Consider the following 23,265-nt stretch of genomic DNA (forward strand, 5'->3'; position numbering starts at 1 on the left):
CCCAACTGACTCTTGGGGGTGTCTCAATGGCCAAGTATACTCAAACCGTATATCTAAACCAATGAGCTTTATTGTTGTGGTAAGCTTTAACTGTGAACAGCAACATATCAATTTATTAATTACTATGCTTTTGTGCTGTGTGTTCCCTTTCTAGGTTATTTCTAGGGAAATACAAGCCAAAGGATGTGGTCTCTAATCCAATCCTTAGAGAATGTGACCATGAAATCACTTTTCCTACCTGGTAAACAAAAGATAATGAGAAAAGTGAGGTCGGAAGTTGCTTTACTGAGTCAGGAGCTATAACAGGTGCTGGAGCAGGAGTGTGATCTGAAGGACCAGAGGGAAGGACTGATGGAATTGGACGGGGAGAGCCTCCAGGCCCTTTAGGCTTCTCTCTGACTTTATAATGAAATACAAAAGTCAGCCTCCATGCTTGTCCTTTGTGTGTAATGATTGTCAAACCCTTTTTCTATATGTGTCACATTTGACCTTGATGGTTAGTTCATTATGTAATAAATTCAGAATTTGGGCCAGACACAGTGGCTAATCCCAGCACTTTGGGAGGTCGAGGTGGGCAGATCACCTGAGATTGGGAGTTCGAGACCAGCCTGACCAACATGGAGAAACCCTGTCTCTACTAAAAATACAAAAAATTAGCTGGGCGTGATGGCACATGCCTGTAATCCCAGCTACTCGGGAGGCTGAGGCAGGAGAATCGCTTGAACCCAGGAGGCGGAGGTTGTGGTGAGCCGAGATCACGCCATTGCACTCCAGCCTGAGCAGTAAGAGCGAGACTCCATCTCAAAAATAAAAATAAAAATTTAGAATTTGGTCCAAATTAGAAAACAGTTTCTCCCGGGAATGGCCTTGCATAGTGGTCAGCCTGCTTGGTTCTCTCCTCCTGACCTAGCAGCCCATGATTTGGGCTCTTTCCTCCTCTGGTTCAGGGGTGAGGGACGCTGTCACTCTCCGAGAGGGGGAACAGCTTGTGGACCTAGCAGAGGTTCTATTCCTCCCAGCCAGCGCCCTGACAAAGCCAGCCTCTGGATAAGAAACTAATTCCTTCCCCTGCTTCTTCAGTTTGACCTCTTAAGGGAAATAAGTCCTGCAGAAGTAACCAGCCTGCCGCGGCAGAACACAGAGCAGGCACCAACTGCCCTGCAACTGCTTCCATAACCTGCAGACCCACCAAGGTGTCGGGGGCCCACATGATGCAAAGCTTAGGAAGACAGGGTTTTCAATGGACACGCAGCTTTTAAAGTTGTGTGAGATAGGTTGCATTCAGAGTAAGGAAGGGTTGAAAGGCAGGAAGGGCATTTTCCTCTTAGCAGTGGAAGGAGCTTCCTGACAGCCTTCCTTGCTTGCTTTCTGCGTGGCTCACTGCTTTCTCTGCAAGTTCTGGGAGGACTATGTCCTGGGGTCCTGAAAAGGGCTGCGGGATATCAAGGCACCGATAAGGCACACAGGCTCTCTGGAGGAAAAGGGCGGCTCCTCTGCACTTCCCCTTCCTGCAGGTCCGTGCTGGTTTTTCATGATGTCATCCATTCATCATTGTGAGCTGACTGGCGGTCCCAGGGCTTGGCCAGCTGCCCAAGGCCAGGAGGGGAGAGAGAGATCCCAGGACAAATGTGCAGCAGGCCCCTGAGCATGTGTAGAAATGTCATCAGTTCCACATGGAAAGACTTGGAGGAAATCAAAGAAGACAGTAAAAGTCACAAGATCCTATCCAACCTTCCCTTCCCTGAATGCCTGGGAAGAATTCAGGGGCCTCTTTCCTGTGGATCGAGAGCCGAACCCTGGAGTGGGCCTAGGTGTGGAGGAGGGACTGCTCTGCCAGGTGGTTCATTCTCCAGAATTCAACCTGTTTCCTAACTCCGTGGTGTTTGAAAGCAACTTCGTCCAGGTACTCTTGGGTGGCACAGAATAGCACTTTTTGATTCTTCTAAACCTGTTACCAAGATATGACTGAGAGAGTCCACCCCTGAAACTGGGGCAGAGTGAGAATTGAGGCAAGAAGATAGTGACCTGGAATACAAGGCCATCCCCACTGACCTGGGCTTTGCTGAGCCTCAGACAGGGCTTCTCCTACAGATAGCTGTCACCCAGGGAGAAAGGTCAGGGGTCCTCTGCTCTGAGAGGAGAATTCGGTATTCTAATCCCCCAGTTTACTTCAGCCCCCAGGCTGTCACCTGAAGTAGATGAAAAAAGAGGCAGTGAAAAGAGACACTTCTTGAGAACAAAAATGCGGATTGGAGAAAGAACAGCACCTGGGGACCCAGAGACAGCTGGGCTCAGATTCCAGTCTTCTGCCTTCTCCTTGGGAGGTGACTGTGCAAGTAACCTGTGCAGCCTGAATCTGGCCCCTTTATTGTAAAAGATTTGAACTGACCTGAGGATGAAATGCTAATACAACAAGCAAAGCACCTGGTCTAACAGGCACTCGGTGCATGTTTGTCTCCTTGCCTGGGCTCTCCTCTGGTTGGATGGAAGCAAGAATAAACATCACTTTGGAGTTAGAGAGGACCTTCCTGTTCAGTGAAGGTGCAGGAGATAACAGGGCCCCTCAGGAAGGAACAAGAGGATAAATTTTTCAGAGAAGGCCAGGAAACAGTCCAGGGAGGATTGGCAGAAATGACAGATGGCAGGGAACTCCTGGGCTGTAATTCTTGTGGGCAATTGTTAACAAAGGGTGGTTGAAATATTGTTTAAATACTAGTAGTTGTTTAATCAATATAGTGGCTATCAACAAGAATTAATATTTGGCCCCAACTGCCAGGGAACATTTGACAATGTCTGGAGACATTTTTTGTTGTCGCCATTTGGCTGGTAGTGCTACTAGAACTAGTAGGTACAGGTCAAGGATGCTACTAAGCATTCTCTAGTGTGCAGGGCAGTATCCTGCCCTCAACAAAGAATATCCAACCCAAAACATTAATAGTGTCGAGGTTGAGAAACCCTGGGCTGAAACAGATGGCGGCTTTTGCCAAATGCTCAGGTTGTGCCTGGGGGCTGTGTTGCAGGTCAAAAGGGGCAGGAATTGGAGAGACATCTACAAAGCCTCCTACACCATGGCCCTGGGGGTGACCTCCTCAGTGCCCTGCCTGCCCCTCCCCAACATCCTACTCATGGCCAGTGTCAAATGGCACCAGGGGCAGAACCAGACATGGACTAGACCATCCACAGCCCCGAACATCTTCCTGAAGAGGTGAGCAACGCAGATGAGAATGGAGGACAAGAGGGGTGAGGGGTGGATGCAAAGTGGAGGTTGCTTGACTACTAAACTCAAGGAGAAGATAGAGATATCATCAGCAGTGACACTGATTTTTTTAGACAACAGTGTCCTAAGACAGGTGGTACACTGGAAGGACAGAGGCCAAGTGGGACAAAGGGAGATGTCATGTGGACAGGAGTGAGGGGCCAGTCTACCTGCCCACTTTCTTTCTCACTGCATGGACGCCACTGAATTCATAGGAAATCTCTCAGCATTGGGCCCAAGGGCAAGGAGGCAATGAGGTCTGGCAGATGGGTTGGGGAAAGGAGATTATTTTTAGTTCTTGGTATGCAACTAACTGGACTCAATTTTTAAAATCACAAGTTATTTGCTGCTCCTCAGTTTTCTCCTTTCTCCTCCTTCCTTCCTTCCTTCCTTCCTTCCTTCCTTCCTTCCTTCCTTCCTTCCTTCCTTTATTTCTTTCTTTCCTTCTTTCTTTCTTTCTTTTTTGAGAGAGAATCTCAGAAAAGACTGTCACCCAGGCTAGAGTGCAATGGTGGGATCTTGGCTCACCGCAACCTCTGCCTCCGAGGTTCAAGTGGTTCTCCTGCCTCAGCCTACCAAATAGCTGGGATTATAGGCACCTACCACCACGCCGGGATAATTTTTGTATTTTTAATAGAGACAGGGTTTCACCATGTTGGCCAGGCTGGTCTTGAACTCCTGACCTCAGATGACCCACCTGCCTCAGCCTCCCAAAGTGCTGGGATTACAGGTGTGAGCCACCATGCCCTGCCAGGTTTTTTTTGTTTTGTTTTGTTTTGTTTTTTAATCAGTAAAATAAATGGGACTAAGTCTCACTTAGAGCTGTAGCATATAGTGACATCATGCTTGTCTGGAATGAAGTAGCCTTTTTAAATCTTTGGGCCTCTTTAGATAATCTGTAGGATATCTCAAGAATCTCTAGAAATTCCCAAAAGTCCAGGAAAGCCCTTCATTTCTCCATGCTACCTTGGTGATACACCTCTCCATGATGTTCTTGGTGTACCTGTAGCAAGTACTGCCCAGTCCCAGCTGACTAATATTAGATCCAATGCCAGATCCTTGAACTTTAACTCCCTTGGGAAGACTAACTGTGGCATTAAACTCAATAAATGAACAAGCCAGACAGTGCGGCAAGCTCTTTTGGTGCTTTCAAGAAAGAAATTTCAGCTGGGTGTGGTGGCTCATGCCTGTAATCCCAGCACTTTGGGAGGCAGAGACGGGTGGATCACCTAAGGTCAGGAGTTCGAAACCAGCCTGACCAACATGATGAAACTCCATCTCTACTAAAAATAAAAAATCAGACGGGCCTGGTGGCACATGACTGTAATCCCAGCTACTCAGAAGGCTGAGGCAGGAGAATCACTTGAACCCAGGAGGCGGAGGTTGCGGTGAGTAAGATCGTGCCATTGCACTCCAGCCTGGGCAACAAGAGCAAAACTCCGTCTGAAAAAAAAAAAAAAAAGAAAAAAGAAAGAAAGAAAGAAATTGCAAAATCTTATGACTCCAGCCACCTTACCTCCTAGGCTGTCTCTCTCAAATAGGGTCTAGGGCACACGAGAATCATGGCAGGGTAGGTGGAAGTTACAAGGCAAATTCCAGGGCCATACCCAATTCCTACTGAATCTGAATCTTCAGTGGTGTCTTCAGGTGTCTGCATTTTAAACAAACTCAGCCGGTGTATTTGGTCTCCCCAGCATTCGAACAGCACTGTGCTAAAGCACCCTCTTTCCTACCTCCAAAAGCCTTAGTTCTAAAGAAGACCTTCCTCATTTTAATGAAGACAGGGTCAGATTGGAGGCAATAGGGTTGTCAATGTGTGTCTTCCCTGGTGGCTTCAGGATTCTCCCATTGAAGTTTGTGGAGCTCCAGGTATGTGACCACCATCAACGCATCCTGCAGTTGAGGACAGTCACCGAGAAGATTTATTACCTAAAGCTCCACCCTGACCATCCTGAGACTGTCTTCCACTTCTGGATCCGACTGGTTCAAATTCTGCAAAAGGGGCTATCCATCACCACCAAAGATCCTAGGATTCTTGTCACTCATTGCCTGGTACCCAAGAACTGCTGCAGCCCCTCAGGAGATTCAAAGGTAAGTAATCACCATTGCCAACCTCCAGCCAAGGCCAGAGCAGTGAGGTAGAGCTTAACCCAGCTGGTATGTGAGCACCCTATGAAAGTGATCTCAGCTCCAGGCCTTTTCTAAACAGCTTTATTGAATAGCATTTAGAACCATAAAATCCAGTATGGGGGATTTTCTTATTTTATAATTGTTTTTTGCTTTTATATATTTTTTATATAAACAATTTTATGTAAATTGTTTATTGTTTTCTAAAATCTACCATTGCGGATTTTATTGTGGATTATGTTGAAACCACAGTTTCAACACTTTCAGTAGATGTATAGAGTCATGTAATCATCACCACAATCCAGTTCCAGAACATTTCCATTACCCTAAAAAATTCCCCTCGCCCATTTGCAGTCATTCCCTGTTCCTACTCCCAGCTCTAGGCAACCATTATCTGTCTTTAGTCTCTACACATTCATCTTTGGCATTTCATATAAATGGAATCTTACAACATATAGTCTTTCATGTCTGGCTTCTTTCACTTAGCATAACATTTTTCAGGTTCATCCATATTGTAGCATGGGGCCAACTCCAGGGCAGAGTCACAGAGTATTTGTAGTTTCTTTTTGTTTTGTTCTGCTTTTTTTCTTTTTTGAAATGGAGTCTCACTCTGTTGCCCTGGCTGAAGTGCAGTGGCACGATCTTGGCTCACTGAAACCTCTGCCTCCCAGGCTCAAGTGATTCTCCTGCCTCAGCCTCCCAACTAGCTGGCATTACAGGCGTGCACCACTGCGCCCGGCCAATTTTTGTATTTTTAGTAGAGACGGGGTTTTGCCATGTTAGCCAGGCTGGTCTGGAACTCCTGACCTCAGGTGATCCACCCACCTTGGCCCACCGAAGTGCTGGGATTACAGGCATGAGGCACTGTGCCTAGCGTTGACCATTTTTCAATTGGGTTTTTTCTTCTTGTTGCATTGTAAGAATTCTTTGTATATTCTGGATACAAGTTGTTCATCAGATATATGAAAATATTTTCTCTCAGTCTGTGAATTGCCTTTCATTTTCTTAATGATGTTTTTGAGGAGCAAAAGTTTTTAATTTTGATAAAGTACAATTGTCAACTTTTTTCTTCTTTTTTTTGAGACAGTCTCGCTCTGTTGCCCAGGCTAGAGTGAAATGGCACAATCTCGACTCATTGCAACCTCCACCCCCTGGGTTCAAGTGATTCTCCCACCTCTGCCTCTCAAGTAGCTGGGATTGCAGGCATGCGCTACCGCACTCAACTAATTTTTGTATTTTTTGGTAGAGACAGGGTTTCACCATGTTGGCCAGGCTGGTCTCAAACTCCTGACCTCAAGTGATCCACCCGCCTCAGCCTCCCAAAGTGCTAGGATTACAGGCATGAAACTTTCTTTTATGGATCAGGTTTTCTATGCATATCTAAGAACTCTTTGTTCATTCCAAAGTCACAAAGATTTATCCTGTGTTTTACTTTAGGAGTTTTATAGATTCAGCTCCTATATCTAGGTCTATGATCCATTTTGAGTTAATATTTATGTATGGAATGAGGTAATGATCTAAGTACTTTTTCTGTGTATGTGGATATGTAATTAGCCTAGCACCATTTGTTGAAAAGACTATTCCTTCCCACATTGAATTGTCTTAGCACCTTCGTCAAAAATCAACTTACTATCAATATAAGGATTTATTTCTGAATTATCAGTTCCATTCTGTTGATTTATTTGTCTATTCTGTGTCAATACAACAATGTCTTGGTTAATGTAGCTTTATATTAAGTTTGAAAATGGGTGATATAAGTCTTCCAATTTTGTTCTTTTTCAAGCTGTGTTGGCTATTCTAGATCTGTTGCATTTTAATATAAATTTTAGAATCAGTTTGTTAATTTCACAAAAAAACCTGTTAGAATTTTGATAAGCACATGTTGAATTTATACATCACTTTGGGGAGAAGTGCCATCTGATAATATTGAGTCTTCCAATATCTGAATATGGAATGTCTTTTCATTTATTCAATATTTTAGTTTCTCTTAGCAATGTTTTGTAGCTTTTGTTTTGTTTTTAATGGAGATGAGGTCTCGCTGTGTTGCCTAGGTTGGTCTTGAACTCCTGGGCTCAAGCAATTCTCCTGCCTCAGCCTCCGAAAGTGCTGGAATTACAGGTGTGAGCCACATGCTTGGCCTATTTTGTAGTTTTTAGTAGACAAGTTCTGCAAGTTCTGCACTTATTTTATTAAACGTTTTCCTAAGTATTTTATTGTTGTTGATGCTGTTGTGAACAGAACTGTTTGTGTTTTGTTAATTTCATTTTTGGGTCATTCATCGATAGTATTAGAAATACAATTGGTTTTTAAATATTAACTTCATTATACATTATAGCAGTTTTATGGATTCCTTGGGATTTTCTACCTACACACCACACACACACACACACAAACACACACACACACACACTCATGTCATCTGCAATAAGGACAGTTTCACATCTTCATTTCCAATCTAGGTTTGTTTATTGCTCTATTGCACTAGCTAGAACCTCCAGTACACGTTTAACAGGAGAAACAAGAGCAGACATCCTTGTCTTGTTCCTGATCTTAGGAAAAAAACATTCAGTTTTTTGCTATTAAGTATGATGCTTATTATGAATATTTGTAGATGCCCTTAATCTGGTTGAGGAAGTTCCCTTTATTCCTAGTTTATTGAAAAGGTTTTCTTTCTTTTGTTTTCTTTCATCATGAATGGGTATTAGATTTTGTTAAATGCTGTCTCTGCATCTATTAAGATGATTATGTGGTTTGTCCTTTATTTTGTTAATATAGTATATTACATTAATTGATTTTTTTAATGTTAAACCAACTTTGTGTTCCTGTAATAAAATCTGCCTGGTCACAGTGCATATATTTCTTTTTCACATGTTACTAGATTCAGTTTGCTCACATTATGTTGAGGAATTTTGCATCTATGCTCATGAGAGATATTGGTCTGCAATTTTCTTGTGATATCTTTGTGATACCCTAGCTTTGGTATCAAGTTAATATTAGCCTCATTGAAGAAGTTGGAAAGGATTGCCTCCTCTATGTTCTGAAAGAACTCATGAAGCATTGCTATTACTTCTTCTTTAAATATTTGATAGAATTCACCAGTGAAGATACCTGGGCCTTTTTGCCCCAGAACATGATGAATGTAAGTCTGACTTCAGCTACAACAGAAACTCCATGAAGGCAGGGGGTTTTATTTGTCTTCTTTATGGCTATATCTCTAGTACCTGGCACCTAGTTGGCATTCAATAAATATGGAATGAATGAGTGGCTATGGACATGGACAGCACAACTGGAACACTTTTGAGTATCACAAACAGCAGGAAAGAAATTAATTTTGCCCCAATGTAAGAAGCAGCACATTATAGGATATATAGGATATATCTTAGAGAAATTAAATTTTAAAACACTAATTAGGCTGGGTGCGGTGGCTCACGCCTGTAATCCCAGCACTTTGGGAGGCCAAGGTGGGCAGATCACAAGGTCAGGAGATCAAGACCAGCCTGGCCAACATACTGAAACCCTGTCTCTACTAAAAATACAAAAATTAGCCAGGAGTGGTGGCAGACATCTATAGTCCCAGCTACTTGGGAGGCTGAGGCAGGAGAATCGCTTGAACCCAGGAGGCAGAGGTCGCAGTGAGCCGAGATCACGCCACTGCACTCCAGCCTAGGCATAAGAGTGAAACTCTGTCTCAAAAGAAAAATCCCACTAAATTTCTATAACAAATATATGATTCCCCTACATTTAAGTATAAAACCAAACAGCATAAACTTTATTAAAGCTTATATTAATAGGCTATTCATACATTATATTAAGGTATACTAATAGGAATAAGTATCTGCTAAGTTATGTTAAAAGTATGTAATGAAGATATTATCCTTAAGGCACAAAAGGACATTTTTACCTATACAAGGAGTGTAAACCAAAAAATATGGCCTCAGAATTGCCTCTGTGAGCAGCTGGTGTGGCTGCACTTTGGAAATTTTTGAGTTCTAACACTTTAGAGTCTGAACCATGATATTACAAAAATGTGAAGACCCCAAGGCCTTAACCACCTGGTTCTGCTTTTTTTCTTCATATAGTTAGTACAGAAGAAACTCCAAGCCTCCCAGCCCAGCGAGAGTCTCATTCAACTAATGGCCAAGGGGGAGAGTGAAGCCCTCTCTCAAATTTTTGCCGACTTACACCAACAGAACCAGTTGAGGTACATGACTTAAATCAGGCCAGCCTCTGACATTCCTTCCTGCAACCCAGATGGTCTGGGCTGTGAGATCCAGAAACCAAACATCTTGGTTAATGAACACAGGGTTTTACGTGACTGGGCATGGTGGCTCACGCCTGTAATCCCAGCACTTTGGGAGGCCGAGGCAGGTGGATCGCTTGAGGTCAGGAATTCAAGACCAGCCTGGCCTTGATATACTGCCACTCACTATCCAGTCTTTTTTTTTTTTTCCTTTTTGAGACAGATTTTCACTCCGTCACCCAGGGTTCAAACGATTCTCCCGCCTCAGCCTCCCAAGTAGCTGTGACTACATGCATGTGCCACCACGCCCCCAACTAATTTTTGTATTTTTAGTAGAGATGCGGTTTCACCATGTTGGCCAGGATGGTCTCAAACTCCTGACCTCAGGTGAGCTGCCCACCTCGGCCTCCCAAAGTGCTGGGATTTCAGGCATGAGCCACCGTGCCCAGTCACTGTTCAGTCTTTATCTTTGATTCAGGACAACCTTCCTCCAGCTCTCCTTGCCTTGTTCTCCTTCTCCACACAGCAAGCATGGTGGGCTTGACTCCAGAGGAGGACTACTATAAAAAATGAAACAAAACTCTCCAACAATGAGGATAAGTTAGGTATACAGGTGAAAAAGTAAAACCTAATTTCTTTTTTTGTTGTTGTTCATTTGTATATTTGAGACAAGAGTCTCACTCTGTCACCCAGGCTGGAGTGCAGTGGCACAGTCTCAGCTCACTGCAACCTCTGCCTCCTGGGTTGATGCGATTCTCCTGCCTCAGCCTCCCAAGTAGCTGGGATTACAGACGCACATCACCACACCCGGCTAATTATTGTATTTTTAGTAGAGACAGGGTTTCACCGTGCTGGCCAGGCTGATATCGAATTCCTGACCTCAAGTGATCCACCTGCCTCAGCCTCCCAGTGTCGGGACTACAGGTGTGAGCCACCATGCCTGGTCACGTAAAACCTTATTTCTAATCCAGTTTCTAGTCCTACAGGAAATAACCAAAACCATAGTTCAAAACATTGTCGACTTATTGGATTTACTTACCTACTCACCCAAGGTCTCTGGTTGGACTTTATGGCACTTCTGTGGTCGTTTTCTTAATATAGAGTCTGTTCTGGAAAGCTCCATGCTACAGATCTGTCTTCTTCATGGCTGAGGCAATGCCGCTGTATGTACGGATGACTTAGCATTAAGTCTTGGTATAAAACCGGTTGGTTTAAAAGAAACATGAGTTGAGCGTACTTAGACCAGAGGGTACCACAGAATATTCAGTCCCAGATAAAGTGGGATCCAGGGTCCTAGTGCCTGTTACTTATGGTTTAATAGAAAGGGGAGGACAGAAATAAATTAGTAAATGTTACCAGGAGAGAAAAATGAGGTATTAGAGAGGAGAATTTTGTCACAACAGGAACCAGTTGGACCAGCAGTTCAGAGGCAGAACAAATTCCCTTTCTTTCTGAGCACTGGTAATAAACTGAAAACCAGTACAGCTCAGAGGAGGCAAGCACTTATAGCAGCGAAGAGCTCACATAGACGTGGGCCCAAGTCACTGCTCTGACTGCACCCTTGAGCATATCGAAACTTGGGGGCTCAGTTTTCAGATCTGTAATATGGAAATGAAAATAGTGCCAACCTCCTCCAGATGTCAGGATCAAATGAGCTCATATGCATCAAGCACTTAGAATGCTCCTCAGGAGATTTAGAGGCAAATTGTAAGAAAGCTCTCAATAAATATTAACTTGTATTATTAATTCTAACTTGGCTGGAAGTAGAAAACTATTAACACAAGAGAAAGACTGATCTGTTTCCCAGTATAAGGAATATATCCTAGAGATTGTCACTCCATATATCATACAGAGCTCTGTAATGAAGGAACTGCTCGATGAGATGTTATATTGCTGAGCTAGAGGGCACTGGACTCTAATAGAGCAAGGTAGTTTGAAACTACTTTTTGGTTGTCTCAAAATATCAAATCGCTGACTCTTTCTTCCTTCCTTCCTTCCTTCCTTCCTTCCTTCCTTCCTTCCTTCCTTCCTTCCTTCCTTCCTTCCTTCCTTCTCCTTCTTTTTTGAGACAGAGTCTCACTCTGTCTCCCAGGCTGGAGTGCAATGGCACAATCTCAGCTCACTGCAACCTCTGCCTCTCGGGTTCAAGTGATTCTTATGCCTTAACCTCCAGTGTAGCTGGGGTTATAGGCACTCACTATCATGCCTGGCTAATTTTTGTATTTTTATTAGAGATGGGGTTTCTCCATGTTGGCCAGGCTGGTCTTGAACTCCTGGCCTCATGTGATCCACTCACCTCAGCCTCCCAAAGTGCTGGTATTACGGGATTGAGCCACTGTGCCTGGCCAGATCACTGATTTTTAAATTACTATTTAAAGAACAGCTTCTGTTTATACCTCATTGGTCACATTCAGTCACATGACCTCACTCAGCTGCAAGGGAGGCTGGGAAATGCATTCCTCATTTTGCATAGCCATGTACACAACACAAAATTAGGTACTGTGCCCCCCAGGGAGAAGGCAAAAAGGGTCACTGGGGGCCTACTGGCACTCTCTGGCACAGACAGCTTTTAATATTTCTAGAAGTTGAGAGGAGGCTAAGATCTGAAGTAGAAAATAGGCAATAGACAGCTAAAGAAAGGGTGAAGAAGGGCCAGGCAGACTAAGGGAATGGGCAGGTGCAAGGCTGAGGCTTCTGCAAAGAAAGAAGCTTGGTGGAAGGCCAGTGTGGAAGAGCAGGTAGTGGTGGAAGAGAATAAGTAGAAGAGGGCAGGGACTGAGCCAGGCGGGGCCTGGGAAGCCATGAGAAGAAATTTAGACTTCCAGTGTCATGGAAGCCTTAGCAGCATTTTAAACAGGGAAGTGACGTGATCCAATTTACATTTTGAAAAGGTCATGCTAGCTGTTGCCTGACAGTTAATTTGAAGGGAAGGAGAGATGTGGAAAAACGAGTTAGGGAGCTATGGCAACCTAGTCTGGGCAGATCAGAAGGATGTAAGAAACGAGGGGAGGAAGGGATTCGTTTTTGCTTCACTGCTATCTTGATAATTGCTTTGTACAGACATTTAGCGCCTTCTCTTCAGTTTCCCAGAATGGAGTCCCTGAGTGATGATTTTTCTCTCATTTGGGCTGGTTCTAGTCTGGTTGCAATTATTACCAGTTTTTGCATACTGGCAACAACATGCAACTTAACAGCAAATAAAATAAATGGCTGAGATGCAGAACTGAACAGATGGCGTCACCCCCTCCTCCTCAGCAAAATCAGCAGCATGGGCTCTGCTCCCCACCTCCCACCCCATTCCACCTCCCCCTTCCTGATTTTTTTTTTTCTGGAACTTTAATATGCGTCACACCCATCCAATATAGCCACAGCTGGCCTTTTTCATATTTATATCTGTCTCTAAAGCTTTGCATCAGGAACTTTTGAACAAGATCTGAAATACAAATTTAATGTTCTTTTCCTTTACTTTCAACTTTCATTTCCTTGATCCTGAAATGGCTCGAGTTTCAGGAGCAGCAAAAAGGTGGAGACCAACAAGAACAGATCAGGTAAGGGAGGGCACAGGGTACCATACCTCAAAGAGCTTTCTACTCTGGATATAAGAATAAGATCCCCTCTAGCCCCCATCCTGGTTGTCCTGGTGCTGTCAGTATTGACATTGTCTTTCCATGCCTTAGTTTGAATTCCTTTAGGCTCTCTGGCCACCACAATCAAGTTGGCACCAAGTCCTAACCAACTTCTTTCTTTGCAATTTATCTTCTATTCTTTACTTCATTTCTACACCCACAGACCCTACACTAGCCCAGCCCATCTCATCTCAAGCCTGAAGCACTCTTCCACAAGTTCATTTATCCATTTATTCATTCAAAACCATGCACTGAATACTGTGTAAGTCTCAATTACTGTGATGTGCTTTAGGGTCACCATGTAGAAAGACCCCATGGTCCCTCAAGAAGTTTATAATTTGGTAGTGTCAGATGGGGAAATCCCCGAATTACAAAACGTCTTCTTCCAGACAACATTCAAAGCTTATGCCTAGGGTGCCAAAGGAGCACAAAGAAGGGGGTCCCTCATTCCTGCCAGGAAGCTGGCCTGGGAGGCATGGTTTCTGAACTGAGTCATAGACAATGAATGCAAGTGAGCTGGCTGAAACAGATAAGGCAGGGCATTCCAGGAAGAAGAAACAGAATCTGCATGAGGCAGCATGACACATTCTGGAAAAAGCAGCCAGTTCCCTATTTCCAGCTTCTATTCACCCCAAATCCACTCAGTTTGCCATGCATGGCCCTGCACAATTTTCCCCCATCTCACCCATCTCACCTGCTCACTCCCTGTTCCTCTAATAGCAGCCCTCTGCCTAATCATCTTCTCCAGCCCAAATCTTTTGCTCCAGCAAACCTTAGCCATCCCATGCCTCCTTCATCCCCCATCCACTTCCTTTCCCCGATGCTTCACTCTAAATCCTGCCTATCCTACTGAATCCTACCCTTCACACAACACCTTCCTGCCAGGCTAATCCTTCCTTGGTCATAACATCTCTTTCATTATTCCCTAGTTGTTTTATAGGTTGGAGGGATATTTCTTCAGTGAATACTAAATTGTTTTCATGCTTCTCAGTTGTCCACAGCATGAAGCAGAGGGCTGAGAACACAATAGGAGGCAATAAATACCCATATACCATGCCACCAATAAATTATTCCTTCACGTTGGTTCAGTGGGCAGCCAGAATATCATAACATATTTATAAATTTAGAGAAGACTATAGGTCCCAGGGGAACTCTGCTAACTTTCGTCTAAATCAGGGATTACAAATGTATAGGTCTGCAGGTGATATAAATGGGTAAAAGGGGCCAGGTGCAGTGGCTCATGCCTGTAATCCCAGCACTTTGGGAGGCCGAGGCGGGCAGATCATGACGTCAGGAGTTCGAGACCAGCCTAGCCAACATGGTGAAACCCCATCTCTACTAAAAATACAAAAATTAGCTGGGTATGGTGGTGTGTACCTGTAGTCCCAGCTACTCGGGGGGCTGAGGCGGGAGAATCGCTTGAACCTGGGGAAGTGGAGGTTGAGGTAAGCCAAGATCGCGCCACTGCACTCCAGCCTGGTGACAGAGTGAGACTCAGACTTAAAAAAAAAAGTGGCCGGGCGCGGTGGCTCAAGCCTGTAATCCCAGCACTTTGGGAGGCCGAGACGGGCGGATCACAAGGTCAGAAGATCGAGACCATCCTGGCTAACACAGTGAAACTCCGTCTCTACTAAAACTACAAAAAAACTAGCCGGGCAAGGTGGCGGGCGCCTGTAGTCCCAGCTACTCGGGAGGCTGAGGCAGGAGAATGGCGTGAACCCGGGAGGCGGAGCTTGCAGTGAGCTGAGATCCGGCCACTGCACTCCAGCCTGGGCGACAGAGCGAGACTCCGTCTCAAAAAAAAAAAAAAAAAAAGTGGATAAAGGGCTGGGTGACATGGATGTAAGAAAAGGTTAACTTTTCTCTAAATTCTATTATAAGTAAAACAACTGCTGGCAGCTGACACTTGGTGTCAAAACTGAGAAGACAGCAGGGAGCGGTGGGGATAGTGGCGATGAGAAAGTGAAAGTTTCAATTAAGACTTCCATTAATTGTTGCCATGCTGGAATCCAGGCCAAATATTCTGGTTTTTCAAGAGAAGCCAAAAGATCTGGACATATGTGGCATACCACCTTCCTATAAAATATTAAAGCATAGTATTGGCTAACACTTAGTGGGCAAACAAAACATATCTGCAGACCACATTCAGCCTGGAGGCTGCCAGCTCACAGCCCCTGTTCTAAATGGTGAGCACAGCTGTGGCTGCCTCACATTTTGTCCAAGCCTAAGAATGTTTTCTCATGTTATGCGACTAATGACATGATGGTGATTAATTTCTCTGCATTTAAACATACATTCAAACACACATATGTATAAACATACACACTCAAAACATACCCCATGGCATTAGGCTTGAAGAAAACAGACGTGAGGATTATTTCAAACATTTCTGGGACTTGAGAAAACAGAATTTTAGGGTCACAGGGTATCTGGCATCATGGGGCCTACCATGCCCAAGATGTTCCTAGGCTGAAATTGAATTGAAATTAACCATCCCATGTGGCCTCCAGGCCCTCTTTTCTCATTGGGTGAGGTAGCATACTCTCTCAGTTTAAAGACTGTTATACCCTAGCCTCTTGGAACTTTTGGATAAATAAGAGAGACTTACAATTGGAAAAACCAGAGGCTCAACAGCACCTGTGTGGCTGACTCTTTGCACTCCCCACCAGCAGGTGGTGTGGCCTATTATTGCAGTGCTTCTCAAAGTTTAATATCCAAACAGTCCCCCATAGATCTTGTTAAAAGGCAGATTTGAATTTCTTGGGTCTAGTGGGCTTGAGACTGCGATTCTACCATGCTTCCAGGTAATGCCCAAGGTGCTGGGCTATGGGCCATCCTTTGAAAAGCCGGGCCCAAGTGGACCAAGAAAAGGCTCTGGCTTAAGGTCTTCTGAGGTTCGAGGCCATTGCTAGTTCAGCTAGATGAATCTCCTGGGGAAATTCACTCAGTTAACCCATCTGAATCATATTAGGTCTCTCCTTTTACTGGTGCTGTCTTGTTCATGTGATATAGTGGTAAGAACGTGGACTCTGGAGCCAGGCTGCCCGGCTTGGAATTCTGACTCTGCCTCTCCTTGTGTGACTATTGGTAAATTACTCATCCTCTCTGTCCTTACAGAGGTGAGGATTAAAGGACCATGAATGCATGTAATTGTTTGTAATGGTGCCTGGCACATCATAAGCACCCCCCAAATGTCGACTGTTACCTGTGAGTGCTCTGTGAACTAGCATACAAACAAATGCATTTCTTTACTTGATCTAGGGAGAGATTCTTCCCGTGAAGACAGCATCCCTTGCACCCGTGACCTACGTTGGAGAGCTTCATTCACGTACGGAGAGTGGGAAAGAGAGAACCCCTCCGGCCTGCAGCCCCTGTCACTCCTCAGCACTCTGGCAGCCTCCACTGGGCCACAGCTGGCCCCACCAATAGGTACAGCAATGGGAGGAATCCCCTGCCATTGTGGGGCAGCCCTGGCATTCAGCCTCAGGGCTGGGTCAGGTCCTGGGGTCCTGAGAGTGATTCCAGAAAGCTGTGTGGTATGGTCAAGGGATGCTAGCCACAGAGACCTCAGCCCTCTTTTCCCAACTGGGCTGAGCAAAACCCTGATGTGTGGCACCTCCAGGGCCCCCAGAGTTCCCCCAGATGCTGTTGATGCTACAGCTGCTTTCTCTTGCTGTGTGGGAGGCGTAAGGGGTCTCCTCTGCAGAGTCCCCATGTGGTCTTTCCTCTCTTTTCCTTTCCTGGAGCTCTTGAAGAGCCTTCTTACTGCTTGGGTTGGAGTGCAGAGAGTGAAAAGGAAGTAGGCTAAGGGGTCTGGGATGGGGTCAGACCTCCCTAACGTCCCAGTCCTTCTCTCTCCATGCTCAAGGCCCATTTGTCTATCCACACATTCATTTAATAAACATTTGTGAAGTACTTCCTACGTGCCTCTGTCTGACCAGAGATAGATTTCCTTAAAAGGGAGGGGTGATTTCTGTTTTCTAAAGTAAAATATCATTAATAAACCACCAACTTTTTTTTTTTCTGAGACAGAGTCTCACTCTGTCACCCAGGCTGGAGTGCAACGGCATGATCTCAGCTCACTGCAACCTCTGCCTCCCAGGTTCAAGTGATCCTCCTGCCTCAGTCTCCTGAGTAGCTGAAATTAAAGGCATGCACCACCACACCCAGCTAAATTTTGTACTTTTAGTAGAGACAGAGTTTCACCATGTTGGCCAGCCTTGTCTCGAATACCCGACCTCAGGTGATCTGCTTGCCTTGGCCTCCCAAAGTGCTAGGATTACAGGTGTGAGCCACTGGGCCCGGCCACCACCAACTCTTATAAGATACCTATTATAGATAGTTGACCATTTTTTAAAATTAGCATAAGTATCTATGTGCTCACAAAAGAGCTTTTTAGGTAATTTATATCCTATCAAACACTTTTCTCTCCTATACTCACAGGAAATTCTATTTGAGCCATCCTTCCACAATGGGGAGAATCTATGCAAGCCTCATCAATACCACTTTGCAGCATTCAGCTTCTGAGGGATTATCGGGATGGAGAGGAGGAGAAAACTGCAACTAAGGAAAAATAGTCACCTCACGGTGACAGCAGAGCCTTTCCAGCTGTACATAACCACGTCCTCACCACTGCACCTTGGCATACGCTACCTCCATGCCGCTGCCAGAGCTGGCCTAGCAAGATGTGCTCTCAGAATGGCCAGGTCCAAGAGATGGAGGAAAGGAGTGAAAGGGAAGTAGGACCAGAGAAGTGGAAGAAAGCAAAATGGAGGTGAAAGGTGAAAGGTGGCGGGAGAAAGTCAAAGCAGATGACAGACACAAAGAGAAGCAGTAACAAGAAACAGAAGAGACTTGGCAGATGAGATAAGGAGGACAAGAGAAGGGACACATCCCTGAGAGATGCTCACCAAGCTTCTATTTATCTAATTTAAAACTTGAAAGTAAAGCCATAAACAAAAAAAAAAAAAAAGAAATATGTTTTCTTCCCTGCTCAGACCATTCTGGACAAATGTGAACTGCCAGACACCTTCCATCTCCCTTTCTGTCTGTTTTTCTTGCTAGTTCCTCTCTTCTGATTAAAGCTTTATTCCTTCATTGTTGGTCTGTTCCCTAACTTGGACTTGCTAGCCCTATAGTTCTGAATAGAGGTTTGGGTTTGAGGTGCAGAAAGGTTCTTACGGGAGGTAGTAAGACAAGGTGTGTAAGGAAGGGTGAATTTCTCTTTTGTGTTCAAATTCCCTAAGTTTGCTATTATCTCCGTGCCGCAAACACTGGCTCAACTTCTTTTTTGTATAACACTCCCTTGAAAAGTCGACATACTTTGTTAGTACTTTTTAAATTAGAGATTCCAGAGATAGGAAATATAGGCTCAACATATAGGTTAATCAGAGGTTTACCAATTTTAGATGAAGGGAGTCATGAAGGAGTGTTTGTCAGATGGTCTATGGACTGGCCTCTTTGTTTAAAATGTGCAATAGTGTCAGGAGCAGTAGCTCATGCCTGTAATCTCAACACTTTGGGAGGCTGAGGCAGGTGAACTACTTGAGCCCAGAAGTTTGAGACCAGCCTGCGAAACATGGCGAAAACCCATCTCTGCCAAAAATACAAAAAAATTAGCTGGGAGTGGTGGCGTGTGCCTGTGGTCCCAGCTACTAGGGAGGCTGAGATGGGAGTATTGCTTGAGCCTGGGAGGTCAAGGCTGCAGTGAGCAGTGAGGGTGCCACTGCCTTTAGCCTGGGTGACAGAGTGAGATCCTGTCTCAAAAAAAGAAAAATTTCACATTTAATGAGAAACAGACTTTGAGTACTTCAGGAAAGCTGCCCATCCCCCAACTGGGGTGGGTATTTTGATTTGACTTAAGATATGCTAGCAGTGTCTTTTTCCTCACTGAAGTAGTTTTCAGGCTGAAATGGTTGGAGGGCTAAAAACATAAGCTCCTGGATCACCATTACTCAAAGACTGAGTTATGTCCTAATTCTTAGTAATTTCAACATCCACATAGATGATCCTTCCCGTACTTTGATCTCTGTTCCCTGAACTCCTGCCTTCCAATAATACTTTTTCCACCCTCCTCAACCATTGTCTCCCTTGATTTTACCCTAAAGCTTGTCATTAATAACTGCACCTAACCCCATTATTTCCACTCCCTAGCTATACCATCTCCTGTGTTTTCCTGAGTCCAATAATCCATTGACCCATCAATCCTACAATCTATTGCTTCTACCAGGTTTTCACTGTCCCTCCCTCTCTTCATGTTCTCATTTCCTTCCCCTGTAACCTAGATTACCTGTGATCAGTCATTATTATTATCACTTCCTGGTATGCACTCTCAACATCTTTGTGTCTTTCTCACTTCCTTCCTTGGCTAAATCCAGTTCTCTACCAGCTCCATGCCTGTATGATGCTGCTAAGCTTGCCACTGAACCCCTCTGGAGAAGATCACATGACATACTAACCAGTCTCACTGCAAAGTCATCATCATGGCCTCAAGGAGGTCCTTGATGTTGCCTGGAAATCATCACACATTCCCCTAAATCTGTTCACTCCGCTGAATGGCTATTTCACAAGTTCTCTCTCCTCTAACTGCCGATGCCTCCTGATGACCCCGCTTCCTATTTCACTGAGAACATAGTAAAAATTGAAAGAGAATTTCAGGCTCTCACCACCGAATCTACCAATTACCTAGATCCAGACCCACTGACTCTAGCTTCTCTCCTCGTTACTATGGAGGAACTGTGTCTCCAAGCAAAGTCCAGCTCTTTCCCTTTTGTAGTAGATCCCATCCCATCTCACCCAAAGATGTCACACCAGCAACTTTTCCTTTTTCCTACATCATCAGTTTGATCTCTACTTCTAGATCCTTCCCATCAGCAAGGAACATACTAGTATGCCTCCTAAACATACTTACTTCTTACATTAAAAAAAGAACAAAATAAAACAAAACCTCTCTTGGCCCCTCTGCCTCCTTGCTCCAGTTTTCTCCACCCCTTTAAGCAAACTCCATGAAAGGGATCCAACTTTTAAAAATCTCCATTATCTCTTGAAGCCCTTCAATCAGGTTTTTGCATCCATTACCTTAACAAACCTGTCAAAGATTCCCACATTGCTAACGCCCATGGCTAACCAGGCCCCACCTCACTGTCAGCAGAATGCTTTCTCCCTGAACCTTTTCTCCACTTGGCTTCCAGGACACTCTCTTGGCTTTCCTCCTCCCTCATTGGCCTTTTTCTCAGTTCCTTTGCTGATTCATTCTCATCAACACCCCCCAATCATGTCTGAATATCAGAAATTCCCTGGATTCAGTCCTTAAATCTCTTGTAATCAAAACACATGGATTTCATGCTACAAATATACTCTTAAACTTATATCTTTAGTCCAGACCACTATGTACTCCAGAGATACATATCCAACTGCCTAGTCGATATCTCTACTTGAATGTCTAATATGCCCAAAACAAATATCTCAATATTATCCCTCAAATTAGCTGGGTGTGGTGGTGCACGCCTGTAGTCCCAGCTACTCAGGAGGCTGAGGCAGGAGAATCACTTGAACCCAGGAGGTGGAAGTTGCAGTGAGCTGAGATCACACCACTGCACTCCAGCCTGGGTGACAGAGCGAGACTCTGTCTTGAAAAAAAAAAAAAAATTATCCCTCAAAACTTTGATCTCTCTAAAGTCTTCTCCATCCTAATAAGTGGAAGCCTCATTTTTCTACTTGCTCAAAACCTTGGAGTCATCCTTAACTCCTCTCTTTCTCTCCACCCTATTTCCAACCCATTAGGAAATCTTTTCAAACTACTTTCAAAATATATTCAGAATTTGATATTCTCACTACTTCCACTGCTACCAATCTGGACGAAACCATCATCATCATCACTCACCTGGATTGTTGCAAACACTTCCTAAATGCACTTGGTTCCTAATCTTACTCCCTTTCAGTCTAATGTGATCCTTTTAAAATACTAGATCATGTTACTTCTCTGCTCAAACCCTTCCAATAGCTTCCCTTCTGTATTAGTTAAGGCAATGCTAGCTCTGAAAGAGATAATCCTAATATATCAATGGCATAAAATAGCTAATAGAAGTTCTACTTCTCATTCACAAAGAGTCCAAAAATGGTGTTCCTGGTTCAAAAACTGAGTGGCAGTTTCACAGGATCCTTCCGTCTTGTGGCTCTGCCATCTGCAACACACAGCTTCTAGCCACAGAAAGAGAATGAGCTCGGAGAATTACACATGGCAGGTCTGTATGGCCAGTACTGGAAGTAGTGTACAACATCTCCACCCTCCTTCCTTCCATCAAAGCTCAGTCATATGGCCACACTGCAAGGGAGGCTGGGAAACGTAGTCTAGCTGGGTTCACAGAAAGAAGAAGAAACAATTTAGCAAATAGTCAGTCTTCCATATCCTCTCACTCATCATAGCGAAAGCTAAAGTCCTTGCAATAGCCTAAAGGCCCTGCATGATGTCCCTCTCTCCCTCCCCCATTCCTGTTGCTCCCTCTCTGACCTCATGTCCTCTACTCTCCTTGCTACTGTACTCCAGTCCCACTGGCTTCCAGTTGCTCCTCAAACATTTCAAACATACTCCCAACTCAGGGCCTTGCCTTGGTGTTCCCTTTTCCTGGAATGTTCACCACCATCAGATGTTCACTCATATGTCACCCTCTCATGAGCTTCCCTGGCCACCTTTTCTGAGATGGTAACACCACTCCTGCTAGTCCCAACACTCACTGTTCTCCTTTCCTGCCTTATTTTTCTCCTTATGTAAGCAAACAGAGAGGGTCTGTATTAGTCCATTCTTGTATTGCTGTAAAGAAATACCTGAGACTGGGTAATTTATAAAGAAAAGAGATTTAATTGGTTCACAGTTCTGCAGCTGTACAGGAAGCATAGCCGCTTCTGCTTCTTGGGAGGCCCCAGAGAAATTATGGTGGAAGGGAAAGGGGAAGCAGATATGTCTTGCATGGCTGGAGCAGGAGGAAGGGGCAGGGCAGGTGCCACAGACTTTAAATGAACACATGTCATGAGAAATCATTCACTATACAGTACCAAGCGAGGATGGTGCTAAACCATTCATGAGAACTCCACCCTATGATCCAATCACCCCCCACCAGGCCCTTCCTCCAGTACTGGGGTTTACAATTTGACATGAAATTAGGGCAGGGACACAGATCCAACCCATATCAGGGTCTCCAGGGATAAAAGGAATTCAGTCAACTTGAGCAATCAGCCTGTTTCACAGCCTTCTGCCCTGTGGCCTGTTCTTCCCCAAACCCTGCATGGAATGTGGTCACCCTGTTGGTTTGAACCAGCTCCTTGCAGACCCTGGCAATTTATAGATGAACTGTGTCAACTTTTCTCTTGACCATGTCAAAGTCTCCACCTTAGGAGGAGCTATAGCTTCATTGCCATAATATGCCACCTATGTGCTGGCATAATGGCTCAATCGTCTGTGCCACTGGGATCCCTCCTCTACATGTGATTTTGCACCCTCTCCCCTCTCCATCACCCCGTAAAACCCTCCTGTCACTTTCCCTTGGGGAGACACTGCTTTAGAGAACATTCCCAGTATCCTTCTTACATATGCCAAGTAATAAAACTCCTATTGATCAAAAACTGAGTTTTGCATTGTTTGTTACTAAGAGAACAAATCCTGGTTTTTCAGGTAACAGCACCTGTCACCACCTCTCATTCTATGTAAGTTGCTTTTTTCTTATTTTTGGGCTGTCTCACTTACCTCTACACACCAGAATATAAGCACCATGACAGACTTAATTTTGCTCACTGCTGTATCCCCAGTCCTAGAACAGTGTCTGCACACAGGAAACACTGAAGGTTCAGTAGCACCCATGAGCACAGATGGGATGCTTGGAGACGAATGTCAGCCTTTGGTGGTGACACCATCATGTGGCCACAAGCAGTCCTTCAGTGCTGCTCTCACTCGATGGGTGAGTTATTGGCGGCATTTCTAATATGTGTTGTCCCCCAGGTCCTTTTCTTCCTTCCTCCACCCA

The 23,265-nt window shown here is 44.6% G+C and overlaps 1 protein-coding gene across 3 annotated transcripts; it reads left to right on the forward strand.

Annotated features, from left to right (window-relative positions):
- Positions 1–1,606: 1,606 nt before the first annotated feature.
- GARIN1B (golgi associated RAB2 interactor 1B) lies at positions 1,607–18,345 on the forward strand. Of its 3 annotated transcripts, XR_005242360.2 has the most exons (8): positions 1,607–1,903; positions 3,021–3,205; positions 5,095–5,347; positions 9,463–9,584; positions 11,027–11,330; positions 13,134–13,171; positions 16,511–16,678; positions 17,693–18,345. XR_005242360.2 is itself a non-coding variant. In XM_038004405.2 (7 exons), the coding sequence occupies exons 1-7, from the start codon at positions 1,658–1,660 to the stop codon at positions 17,704–17,706; spliced, it is 1,032 nt and encodes a 343-aa protein (XP_037860333.2). In that variant the 5' UTR covers positions 1,607–1,657; the 3' UTR covers positions 17,707–18,345. The 3 variants fall into 3 exon arrangements, 2 of the variants coding, with proteins under 2 accessions (XP_037860333.2, XP_007981032.3); XM_038004405.2 differs by lacking the exon at positions 11,027–11,330 and having other exon boundaries at positions 13,128–13,171; XM_007982841.3 differs by lacking the exon at positions 11,027–11,330.
- Positions 18,346–23,265: the final 4,920 nt, after the last annotated feature.

The sequence above is a fragment of the Chlorocebus sabaeus genome, chromosome 21 (assembly GCF_047675955.1).
Source record: "Chlorocebus sabaeus isolate Y175 chromosome 21, mChlSab1.0.hap1, whole genome shotgun sequence".
Classification (NCBI taxonomy): Eukaryota; Metazoa; Chordata; class Mammalia; order Primates; family Cercopithecidae; genus Chlorocebus; species Chlorocebus sabaeus.